This window comes from Balaenoptera ricei, chromosome 18 (assembly GCF_028023285.1).
Source record: "Balaenoptera ricei isolate mBalRic1 chromosome 18, mBalRic1.hap2, whole genome shotgun sequence".
NCBI lineage: Eukaryota > Metazoa > Chordata > Mammalia > Artiodactyla > Balaenopteridae > Balaenoptera > Balaenoptera ricei.
This window is the reverse complement of record NC_082656.1, coordinates 21,159,267-21,171,548: the sequence shown is the minus strand read 5'-3', so window position 1 is coordinate 21,171,548 and position 12,282 is coordinate 21,159,267. Positions and strand designations below refer to the sequence as shown.

The 12,282-nt window shown below is 41.6% G+C and overlaps 1 protein-coding gene across 3 annotated transcripts in view; it reads right to left on the bottom strand.

Annotated features, from left to right (window-relative positions):
* Window positions 1-12,282, bottom strand: part of LCP1 (lymphocyte cytosolic protein 1) — an 81,011-nt gene that overhangs the window by 33,348 nt on the left and 35,381 nt on the right. For all 3 annotated transcript variants that reach the window (XM_059902467.1, XM_059902469.1, XM_059902468.1), the window contains 3 exons: window positions 2,469-2,556; window positions 1,697-1,860; window positions 1,421-1,550 (listed from right to left, as the gene is read on the bottom strand). In XM_059902467.1, coding sequence (XP_059758450.1) covers window positions 1,421-1,550; window positions 1,697-1,860; window positions 2,469-2,532 — 358 coding nt within the window. In that variant the 5' untranslated portion in view covers window positions 2,533-2,556. The remainder of the gene's footprint in view (window positions 1-1,420; window positions 1,551-1,696; window positions 1,861-2,468; window positions 2,557-12,282) is intronic.

Below are 12,282 nucleotides of genomic sequence, written 5' to 3'. Positions count from 1 at the left end.
TATTTTATACATGTAAATATATATAAATAATTAAATGTTTATTTATATTTATATACAATTTAAATGTGAATGTGGTTTAATGCTTAGCTCTAGCTCTGCTGATTTAAATGTGGGATGATCACAGGCAATCTCTGCAATATCTCTGAGCTTCTTTATACAAGTACAGGTAACCCCACTTTTTGAAACTTGCTGTATGCCACTTCACTTTTACAAAAGACCTACACTGGTACCTGTTTTCGTTAACCAAAAGAAATCCGAAGAGGATTTTTTGCTTTTACGAGAAAAGGTTAAAAGTAAAAATAGCTCTCCGTGTTTGTTTTGCAGTGTTTGTTTTACAGAGGCGGTGGGCGCCCCTAGCAGCGAGAGTGGCCCTGCCCAGCTCCTCCCCGGGAACTACACTCCACACCTCAGCATCAAGCGGCCATTGTTTTCAGCTGTGTCTGTGAGCATCTGTCTCATCTCAACTTATTCTGTGCATCTGTTAGCAAGATATGTCCTAAGGTAACTGCTTCTTTGCTTTACGCCATTTCAGCTTATGAAAGGTTTCATAGGAACCCTCTACTTTCAGGTAGCAGGGGAAAACTGTATAATGAAATTGCTATGAAATGAAATCATTTGTGATATGTTATTTCTTTCCTATCAGTAAAGCTGCCAGAAGTTGATTTTAGAAATTTTAATAAAGCCTCAAGTTATGCCTTACAGCCCAGCACCGTGTTTCCCAAATTGCATGTCACTGAAAAAAAACAGAGTCCCTCAGAAGAATCCTAAGTCACAAAAGTTTGGGAAACATCACACAGCATATTATTGTCTTGAAGATTCCTAATGCACGTTTACATAGTAAAAGGCTGTGAAATTTTCTTCGCAATTAAGAATTGTACTTAACCATGAGCTGATCGTTAAGATCAACTAATGTTTTGAAGACCTCAGTTTGGGAATTATTGGATTACTGTACTGTTCTGGAGAAGTTTCCACGAAGGCTGCTGGATGGCAGCTTTCAGAATAAATATACAACTTTCCTCCAAATCAATGAAAACACAATTTTTTTTGGACCGCTCAGCAGGCATTTTGGAGCATGAATTTTGGAGGTAGAAGCTTGAGTAGCTCTTTTTGTCCAGAAGATTTGCAAAGGAATTTTGGCAGCCTTTCATGTACTTTTTAAATGGCGATCCGATTATTTGGTATCGGACCCTACCTGGAGCCAGAACTGCTGGCCCACTTATACGTAGGAAAATAGGCAGTAGTCAATAAACTCATGTTAACATCTGTCTTTCTTTGCACCCCTTAGGTTTGAATACTGAGTTTGGAATCTGTAACCCTAGAAGACGTGTATCCTTCTGACATGGTTCTCTCTCCCTCCGCCCTCAGCTCAGCCCAACACTCTCTCCACCTCGGCTTCCCCGCCCCACACTGGTACACCTACCTGAATAGGAGTGTTGGGTCCCAACACTAGATTGCTCTGAAGTGCCCCCGATCGCACAAATCCCTTCCTTCTTATTGATTGCTTTTCTAAAGGTCTTGGCAACCTCTGTGCTTTTCAGGCCATGAAAAACCTGCAAAAACATAATTTATCTTTAGAAACCCAATCTGTGATTGAGAAAATGTTGAAGCAAGGAGGGTGGGAATGTATTTCTGGACGTTTTCCGAATTGAACTCCCACATTTCAAATGCATCTCCTTGGATTCTGCGTCATACTCACCTTGATAAACTCATCAAAGCTGATCTTCCCATCCTGGTCCAGGTCACCTGTAGCCATCAGGTTTTCTGTAATTTCTCTCACTCTGTACCCAGGCAGAGGCAAGCAGGCAGCCTTGAACAAATCATTCAGCTCATTGCAGCTGATGTACCCATTGCCATCAGAATCTGTAAGGCAAACGGGGAGCTGAAGGTTTGGGGCGACTTGGGTCACAGCATGAAGAGAGGTGAGAGTAGGCTGGATTGGAGGGGAGCGGGCAGGAGAGGCAGTCATTCAGGGGTTGTGGCCTGACCCCATGCAAAGTCAGAATCTCACAAGAGGCCTGTTGCTATTGGATATGGGCATTAGCATCACTTCCAACATCCAAGAGTCATAATTTCAAAACAGAGGTTCTGACAGCTGAATCTGAAGAGACTCTCATAGAAACAGATGGGAAAATAAATCACAGGTTTGGGGCTACAGAGTAAGAAAAAGTATGGAATACTAGGAAAACAAAGGAAACCAAAGAAAGCAGACAAGCTATGAAAGATGAGACTTAGTTGGCCATTACCAGGAAAGGCTACAGGTGACAAAGGGCCCATATTCCATGTTTAGATAGAGAAAGAAGTAATTTTCTTGAAGAACAGCTTTCAAAAATGTTTCCCAGCTCCTCTAACCAATACCATTGTATTCCTGTCCCTTCTGCTATTTTGCTCATGTTACCATTCACTGAATCTGTCCTAAAGCCACTAAAAAAGAAGAGAATTGTGTGACTTGAGGTATCAGGTTTACTTACCAACTTTGGCAAAAGCTTCTCTGAGCTCCATCATTTCTTCATCGGATACTGATCCTCTGGCCATTTTTTATTGCTTTAGGCAACAGATCTGCAGAGAGGGGACAACATAGGGAGTGGTTGATGTGTATCTTCTTAAAATACAACACTGAGAAGCAATTCTCATTTATTAAGTAAAGAAATATTCCTCTGCATCCATCATGACTTATAATTATCTTCCCAAAATGTAAGAAATAGCCTTTTTCTTAACCCTCAATGTGGTGGTCTCCAAAGATGGTCTGCACCAATTTCTCTCCTCCCTTTGATTCTCTCCTCGCATCAGGAGATGGAGCTTATTTCCCTCTCCTTTAATCTGGGCTGATCCTGCGACTGCTTTGACCATTTAGAAGGCTGGAGAAGCCATGTCTGGGGCTGGACACTTCTGCTTCCTGCCTTTTGCAATGCTCCCTCCTTTTGGAATGCTCATCCTTGGGGTGATCCCTCTTGGAACATAACTGCTGTGCTGTGAGATGTCTAAGCCACAGGAAGAAGCCACATGAAGTATGAAAACTGGATGCTCTGGTTAACAGTCCCTGCTGTGCCCCCAGCCAACAGCCAGCATCAACTGCCAGCCAGTGGAGTGGGCCATTTTGGACATTCCAGCCCACTTGAGCCCCCGGATGAACACAGTCTCAGCCAACATCACATGAAGCAGAATTGCCCAGAATTCTGATATCAACAGAACTGAGAGATGGTAAAATGATGGTTGTTTAAAATCACATTTTGGAGTAGTCTGAAACACAGAAATATACAACTAAAACACAACTTTTATGTAAATGTCTTTTTAAGAGATATCTTCACGTTCATACTTCAAATGAATATGTTTGGCCAAGCCAACAGATAAATTTTATAACTTCAAAAGGAGTTATCAAAGTTCTATAAATATTTAAGAAAAGAGGAAGGGAATCTGACATGCTAATAATTCATATATGGGAATTTGAGGGACTTTTTAGGTGTTCTCAGAAAGGCGAGTGTTGGCTGAGAAACTTAATGCTAATGCTGGAGTATTTTCCCTTTCCCTGTGCCTTTTGCTGCCCTCTAGTGGGTAGAAGGAGAATGCAACAGAAAATGGATTATATTCTCGTCTCTAGCTAATTCACACGCCCATGTTTCAAATAGGAGTTCCATTAAAGCTTATGGGATTTCCTGGTGGGGAAGGGATAAGTGGGGTGAGAGTGTGGGAGAAGGGGTACTTCTATGTATAATTATATTCGGGGCATTTTCGTGAAATTACTGATTTTTAAAAATATTTAAAATTTGTGACTGGATGTTGTTTTAAATGGATTTCCTTTTCTATATTTGCACATCATTTTACAGTGCTGTACTTGTTCTCAGTGACAACGAACAACCACACAAGAAAGGGAACAGTTTTAGCACTTAAACCTGTTGGCCAAAAATGCATTATGCTCAAATTTGCAAATCCTCATCCATTATCCACCAACTCACTATCCTGTCACATACCATTTATCACATGTATCAATAGTTTCAAACTTTTGGTTTCCTAAGCAACCCTCTGTGAATAGAAACCTTACATGTAAATAACAGCGAACAAATAAAAATAACTCTGGGGAGGGATAAGTTAGGAGTTTGGGATTAACAGATACACACTACTATATATAAAATAGATAAACAACAAGGACCTACTGTATAGCACAGGGAACTATATTCAGTATCTTGTAATAACCTATAATGGAAAAGAATCTGAAAAAGAATGGATATTTATATATGTATAACTGAATCACTTTGCTGTACATCTGAAACTAATACAACATTGTAAATCAACTATACTTCAATTAAAAAAAAACCCAACTCTGAAAGCCTTTGGTTGAAAAAGACCCTGAAGATCACCTTACCTCCACTATCCCACCTCCTTGTCATCTATGCACGGTGGGAACTCCAGGGAGCATGATTTAAAAATCGTGGAATTACATATATTGTTATTATTTCAATTCCTTTAAAAATATCTTTTATTATCAATAAAGATTTATTGTATTATTATTTGCCTTATATCTAAAAATGTACTGGTCCATTGGGTTCTCTGATGGAAGGTAGAAACTGTCGAGGGCTTAACTGCGTAAGGAGACGCAGTCTCACGCATCACAATAACCCTCAGAGACAGCTACTGGCTTTCTGACTTTCTTGCCTTCACTTCCTTTCCTTCCTTTTTTGTCTGTCTGTTTCTCTCTCTGTCTCTCTCCCTCCCCCCTTCCCTCCTCTCTTCTTTCCTTCCTTCTTTTCTTTCTTCATTTTTTTTTTGTTTGTTTCCTTTCTTTCTCTTTTAAAAATCAAGCCTTGTTCCGAAAACAATCTGAGCCCAGTTACAAAGATCTAACCAAACCTAAGAAGTAAACCAATAAAATCATGAGATCAGGGAGAAGGAGTAATTAGCTGAGGCGAAATAAGACGACAGCAAGCAAGGGCTTTCATATTTCAAACACACGGTTAGGACTGAACGTTTTGCCAGAAGTACGCTGAAAATCTAGCTCTGAGTTCTCTAGACACTCAATGAAAAAAGGACATATCAGTTACATTATTCACTCTATTTACATAAGACAGACCACTTTTCTTAGGGCAGGAGAACTGAGGTCTGAGAGCAATATCTTCACCTAGGACTGGAGAAGAGGACATTTGTGGGATGTAGTAAACACAAGTTTTATGTTTCTTATAATGTTCCTCAAGGAAGGCTGATGGCATAGGTACATGTAGCCCTACTTTATAGAGCAGGAACCAGAAGCTCAGAGAAGATTCATCTTTCAGATCACACAGCCGGGTAGAGGAGCAGCAAGATTCCAGTTCTCAAGTCTTCTCTCCTCTCCCATGTTGTCTATTTATGCTGCTTTGCATTTCTGTTAGACACTCATTCCATCCACCCATTCATTCATTCATTCAGCAATTATTCATTAAGTATATAACATGCCTAGCCTATGGGAGATTAAAAAAACTATAATATGAAGTGTCTATCCAGGTGTTCTAGCTTAGGAAGCTTTCGCTTTCATGTGTTAAGAAATCAAGGCTTGGGACTTCCCTGGTGGTGCAGTGGTTAGGAATCCGCCTGCCAATGCAGGGGACACGGGTTTGAGCCCTGGTCCGGGAAGATCCCACATACCGCGGAGCAACTAAGCCCGTGCGCCACAACTACTGAGCCTGTGCTCTAGAGCCCGCGAGCCACAACTACTGAGCCCACGTGCCACAACTACTGAAGCCGGCGCACCTAGAGCCTGTGCTCCGCAACAAGAGAAGCCACCCCAATGAGAAAACCGCGCACCACAACGAAGAGTAGCCCCTGCTCACTGCAACTGGAGAACGCCCACGCGCAGCAACGAAGACCCAACGCAGCCAAAGATAAATAAATCTATAAAAAAAAGAAATCAAGGCTTCTGTTGTAAGAAATCAGTATATAACTTTGTATACTTTACTAAATTCTTGTGACTAATTTGGCTTGACTCTTCTTTATACCCTCTACCAATACGCCATGGATGCATTAAGAGAAGGCTCTCCCCCATCACATTTTAGCAAGGCCTTTGGTAAAGGCTTGCCTTTCTTATTTTGGAGGTGTCTTATTTCTGGGTTCACAGATGTTCACGAGATTATGAAACAAATTGATTCACTTACAAATATTTATGAAAGCCTACTACAAGCCAGGCACTGTTCTTCATTTCAGGTGGGGCGTGCCTGCACTGCCCTAGTTACCCTGAAAATATGAACCAATGTTAAAGGTCAAGAGAATGAATGGGATCTCTGAACCTAAACTTGGCCTATCCTTTGACGTAAGAGTTTTAGATTTGAGAGCACTGTGAGACACTGGTGAGAAATATATGTAAAGGCAGGGAATGAGACTGTATTTTAAGGATCAAGGGCAGGGCCAAGGAAGAAAGGAAAGAATTACAGTGTTGGGTCAGAAAGAAAATCCCAAGATCATGGTACAGTAAAAAAGCAGAGAAAATATTTTAGAATAAAAATTGCAGGGCCCATTCAAATAAAAGACCTAGGAAGGGAAAATAGGGTTATTTTAAAACCATGTGATTTTTAAACCATGGCAGGTAGGACAAGATGAAAAACCTTGAGCATCTAGTAAACCACATTTTTGTAAGAGATTTTCATAAATGCGGAGGATCAACTGGGAGAAGCCAAATCGTGAGACAGCCTTCAAATTAAAAAAATCCAAAACCCTCCAGTGATTTAATAGCTAAAGGAAAAGAGAATAGATTGAATTAATTTAAGAGGTGAATTGGAGAAGAAGGCGTCACCAGCCTAAATCACTCTGATACCGTTTGTTGTTTGTTGCGCCCAAACACAAATAGATATGGAGAGAGAATCTCTTTTACCATCAGAGTGAGCTGTAAGTCCTGGAAACACAACCCAACTTTTAGAGACAGAGCAAGCTAAGAAATAATTTAGTACAACTCCCTCATTTTATAAATAAAGAGATTTAAGGTCCAATGAGATGAAATGCTTTGTCTATGTACAAGTTCTCAAAGCACTGCCAGGCTAGAGTTTGTAAATGCAGAGCTGAAAGAGCAGGGCAGGAAAAGGATGGAGTGACCATTAACAGGGCCATTAAGATCCAGAACTGAGCACAGACTCTTTAATTAAACTGAATGTGCAAACGACAGCATTTTCACAAAGCAGAGAAGCAGGAAGAGGAGGTAACTGATGGAAAAACATGCAGATCAGACCATTTCTAAGAAGGACATGGCTGGGGCTAGAATCAAATATTAGGTACTTTACACAGTCTATTAATACGTTTACCTGAAAAAAACACCCATCTTAATTCACGCATGTTTGATGGTTTGGATTATAATATGACTAAGCTTCTTAAGGAGAATTGACAAGGGCTTGTTTGCAAATTACTGGCACCATATTGGCAGCTGACTCTAGAGAGGTCACTGCAGTAATGGGATGGGCTGTGGCTTTTCGATGCTTCCATTTGGAGCATTAAAAGAAGTGGCTGAGGAAGGCATGTCCCTTTCAGGGCATGAATGAGCAGTTTCTTGGGCTCTGCTCTACTGCTCCTGCAGTAAGTGTGGCCCTTTTCAATGACTGCATCATCTAACTATGACTTGCCAAGAACCATCTTAAGGTTTTTTGCAAATCAGTGGTGAATTTTGGAACCCCATTTCTGAATCACTGCCCAAGTCAGAAATCTAAGAAGACACATCTCAGATCATTCATCTAAGTCACGTCTGGCTAGTTTCTCTGTAAGCACTTACATTTATTAAATCAATGATTATAAAATCCCAGGACATTTGGCCAAAGAAAAGTACCAGTTGTTCTTTTTTATAAGATTATTTTTAAAGTCATAAGAAAATCAAATAACCACCACCCCAAACTGCAAAAGCCACCAAACCTGTTCATTCCTTTAGGTCAGCCAGTTCTGAGTCTCTGTTTCAAGCAGGCTGGTATTTTCCAGATGGGTAGTGAAAGAGAATTTCTGAGAATGACTTCTTATAATAAAAGTACCTGACTCAAGTTCCCTGAAATCTGAATGTAGAAACAAGTTGTAGGAGTTTACTACAGAACACAGTGCTGTAGAATTTACAGAAGGAAATGCGTTCTTTAAAATAAATGTAAAAATGTAAGCTGAATTTTCTCTGAGTTTCCTAACGGATAATGAAAAGAAGTAGAAAGGTTGATAAAAGGTGACCTGGCAAAGTGAAATGGCTCCTGGGCTGGCATCATTTCTGAAAGGAGGTAATACTGTGTGGGTTGGTATTTTGATTCAATAGATCGACACCCACTTATATAACTGCCAGGATCAGAGCGGCATCTGTAACATGGCATCACATTGCCAAGGGACTCTTTTGAATGTGCCCTACTTTTCCTGCAACTTGACACAGTGGGGAAAGTAAAACTGGGAACTCAGGACCCAAATTCCCACCTTTACCTCATAAGTTCAGTACGTATCCAGGGGAAAATTGTACAACTTCCGAACACCTCACTGAGTAGTGAGTAACCCAAAACAACATGTCATCCAGAACATCATTAATCCCGTAAACTTTAGCGTTAGACTCTGATGATTAAAGAAGTGAAACATAAAATACTTAGGATTCCGAAGCAAAATAAAATCCCCATAAATTTTTTTAAAAGCTATCATACTACAGTTAGATAAGGAAGGAGTTTTGCTTTCACTTAATTCTGTCCGCTTTCTTTTCCAAAGTAGAACACTGTGCAGGGGCGGGGTGGTGGTGGTGATAGCTTACTATGTATGCTGAGGATACAATTTCTCTGTGGATACAGATATTCCAAACTTTCACACAAGGGACGATTCTCAAAACGTATTTTAAAAGTGCCTTTGTTTTCAAGAACCGAATAATTATAAATGTCCTCAAATACAGATGGCCACTTAAGGGGGCTCTTATGAATTCTTTTGTCAAGTCAAAATCTCTTTTAGATCGTCTTTTCTCTCCCTGCAGATACACTGATTCTCCCAAGGCTGCTGCAGAGGGCAGAATTCTTCTCTCTGCAGTCTAGGAAGGCTATACCCAGCACAGGCTCAGAGGCTTGCTGTCTATCTCAGGGGATGAAAACAACCCCCGGGGAAGCCAGCAGCCCTGATTACTCCAAACCTGATGAACCTGATGTTTCTCTGGGGGTCTCTGTGGTTTGATCACTCAGTTGAGGGGCTTCTGAAGCTGTATTAGTATGGCACACAGAGCCCTACTCTGTCCCCAACTAAGGAGTGTCCAGCTCCCCGCTTCCTCCCCCGGCACCCCACTGACGTCTGTTTTCTACCAAGCTGTCCAACCCCACTAAGGATGGGACACAGAGCAAACCTCTTGCAAGCAAAGGGATTGCTCCAGGCTGGGGTTGGGGAGGCCCTCATCGCCTTGGCCTCTCTCTCCTTCCCAGTGATACTCCTGGCGTTCATGTCTAGAAGATCCACAGCTACCCTTCATTTCACATGCAGCCACAAGGACTTAAGATCCAGACTTCCCCTACTGACAGCTCAGGGGACCCCAAAGATTATTTGAAAATAATCTTTTCAAAAAGCTGAATATTATTATGGGCTAGTTGGTTATCCACTGTGACACCATTACCTCAATATCAGATGTCATTCATTCATTCACTCCACCTAGAAGTCTAAGTGCAAAGCACTGCCCTAGTTGCTGGGCTACAAGCAAGGGGGCCACGAAGACTGGGGCTTCATGACACCCACCGTTAAACGTCAAGTTTCAAATGCAACACAGAGATTACAGCTCACTTACTGCGAAATGGTTAATAGAGTGAAGAGAGTTCTGAAGATCAAAAATGAACAAGTGGAAAGGCTAAACACAGGGCAGCGGTGGGAGGAGGGGCAGGGAAGAGATTAGATAAGAGTAGGAAATTAGCACAGAAGTTTATCAAAAAGTAAAATATCAAACAACTCAATCAGCCCATGCGATACAAGTAATCAGATCATTTATACACACGGACATCTCCAAGGAAATCAGAATCAAATAACGAGCAGGGGGCGGAAGAGAGAGCCTGGGGTTGGCAGACCCAGGATGCTGCCTGCCTATGTAACGTCAGACTCCGCTTAGCCTCTCTGGGCCTCAGTTTCCTCATCTGTCAATTGAGAGATGAAGTCCCTTCCATGTTCAAAGTTCCAAAAGTCTGTTCGCTAGCTGACAAGTGTATGTACAAGTTAGAGCCAGGGTAAGGTGTATTTCAAATGAGCCTGGAAATAGGGTCAGGGGCCATCAGGAGCTGTGACCATGGCCTGAAGCAGCTTCTGGGGAGATACCTCCTCGGAAGTGGACCCAGCATCTCCCAGCCCCACCTTGTTCCTGCTCTTACCTCAGCAGCAGGTAAAGCTCTGTCCTCGTGCATCCTCCTCACTGACCAGGGCAGATGCCCACTGCTCAGCTGCTTGACTGCTCATCACAGAGCAGGGAAGTTTCCAGAACGGCACGTGAGATCTGCTTTCTGGGATGTCACTGCGTATATCTTATGTCCCGCTGCTCCAGTTCACTCCTAGTTTCTAGGCAAGGCTGCATGCAAACTGCCCCAGAAAGAGAGCCATCTACTATTTTCTCAAAAATATCCAAATAAGGAAACCCTACAACCTCTCTGGTGTCTCATATCCCAACCCTGTAACCTAAATCTTTTCTGATACGATTAAAGCTCCCTCTCTTGGGCTATTCTCAGAGGGAACTACAGAAGCTGCTCAATTCACAAAAATTCTGTCACATGCCTTGTTGATAGCCACTGGGCCTTCAAAAAAATTCTTTTAACCTGCTTTGGGAGGCTCTTTTTCTCCAAATCTTTAATAATTTCCTTTGCTATCTTCTGCATCTATGTCAAGTTCCTTAAATGATAACACAAGAAAAACAGAGTCCCAGAATGTAGAGGTAAAGGCACCAGATTTTCTATCTGGCCACTCTCTTCCTGTCACAGAGGAGTGAAATAATACCCAGGTTAGAGGATGTGACCAATGTCACCGAGCTCATTGGGACTGGAGTCCAAGGCTCCTTATTTCTCCTCTTTCCTTTATAATAAGTTTTCAAACCTAAGAGGGAATGTTGTTCTTTAAATAAGACCTGCTCAACATATGGTAAAGTATAATTCCCCCGTGATTTCAAATATCTTATGAATATAATTTCATGTATGTTTCCTACACGTGAAGGAGAACTTAATCTAGGTATTGAGAAGGCAGCATCCAGGTCTGGGCTACAAAAAACACGTGCCCAATACTACACACATATCCTATTGGCACCTTCAGGGTTACAATGACCGAGGCAAGGTGAATGTCCTCTGTATTCATCCGTACATTCATTTTTGACTCTGCAGGAAGGACCTCTGATATTTCTTAGCAACCAAAAAGCAAACCACATTAAAATAACTCACGCTGAGGCACAATGTTCTTAAGACAAAGCACCAAATTCATAGATGAATATGAAAATGATACCCCTAGACTTCTGAGATCAGCAAGGTTTCAGACATTCTGTCCTCTGTTGGTTGGGTGGGGCTCTGTGAGTCCTTCCTCCTCTGAGCTCTGGTTCAGACCCCCATGTCTACATCTCCATTTCTTCCAGCAGATTATGAGATCACAAACTATATGAGATCATCTCACAGCACTGCCTCCTGGCTGGCACGCAGTATAAGTACGTAGGAAATCAGTTGTAGCCATGAACAAACAAACCCATAAACAAACGGTATACAGGGCTTCAGAAGTCTACTATTGAGAACGAACGTATGGACACCAGGGTGGGAGGGCGGGTAGGATGGATTGGGAGATTGGGACTGATGTATGTACACTACTATGTATGAAGTAGATGGCTGGTGAGGGCCTACTGTATAGCACAGGGGAAAAAAAAAAGAAGGTACAATCTGTTTGCAGGACATATTTTAAGTTAACCTTAAAAATGCATTCCAATATACATTAGGTGCAGACAAATACTGTTTGATTCCACTTATACGAGGTACCTAGAATAGTCAAATTCATAGAGTCAGAGAGCACATTGGTAGATGCCAAGGGCCAGGGGGTTGGGGGAATGGGGAGTTAGTGTTTAAAGGGGACAGAGCTTCAGCTTAGGAAGGTGAAAAATTCGGGAGATGGATGATGGTGAGAGTTGCACAACAATGTGAATGTACTTAGTGCCACTGTAGAGTTAGATACGGTTAAAATAGTATGTTTTATATTATATGACTTTTACCACAATAAAAAAAACATTAAAAAAAAGAAGTCTACTATCACCTTCTTTGAGGAGTTGAACAATAATATTCTTGTGTACATACTTATCATATCCCTCCCACTGAAAGATACAAACAACAGAACAAGGCAAGTGGATGCATCAAG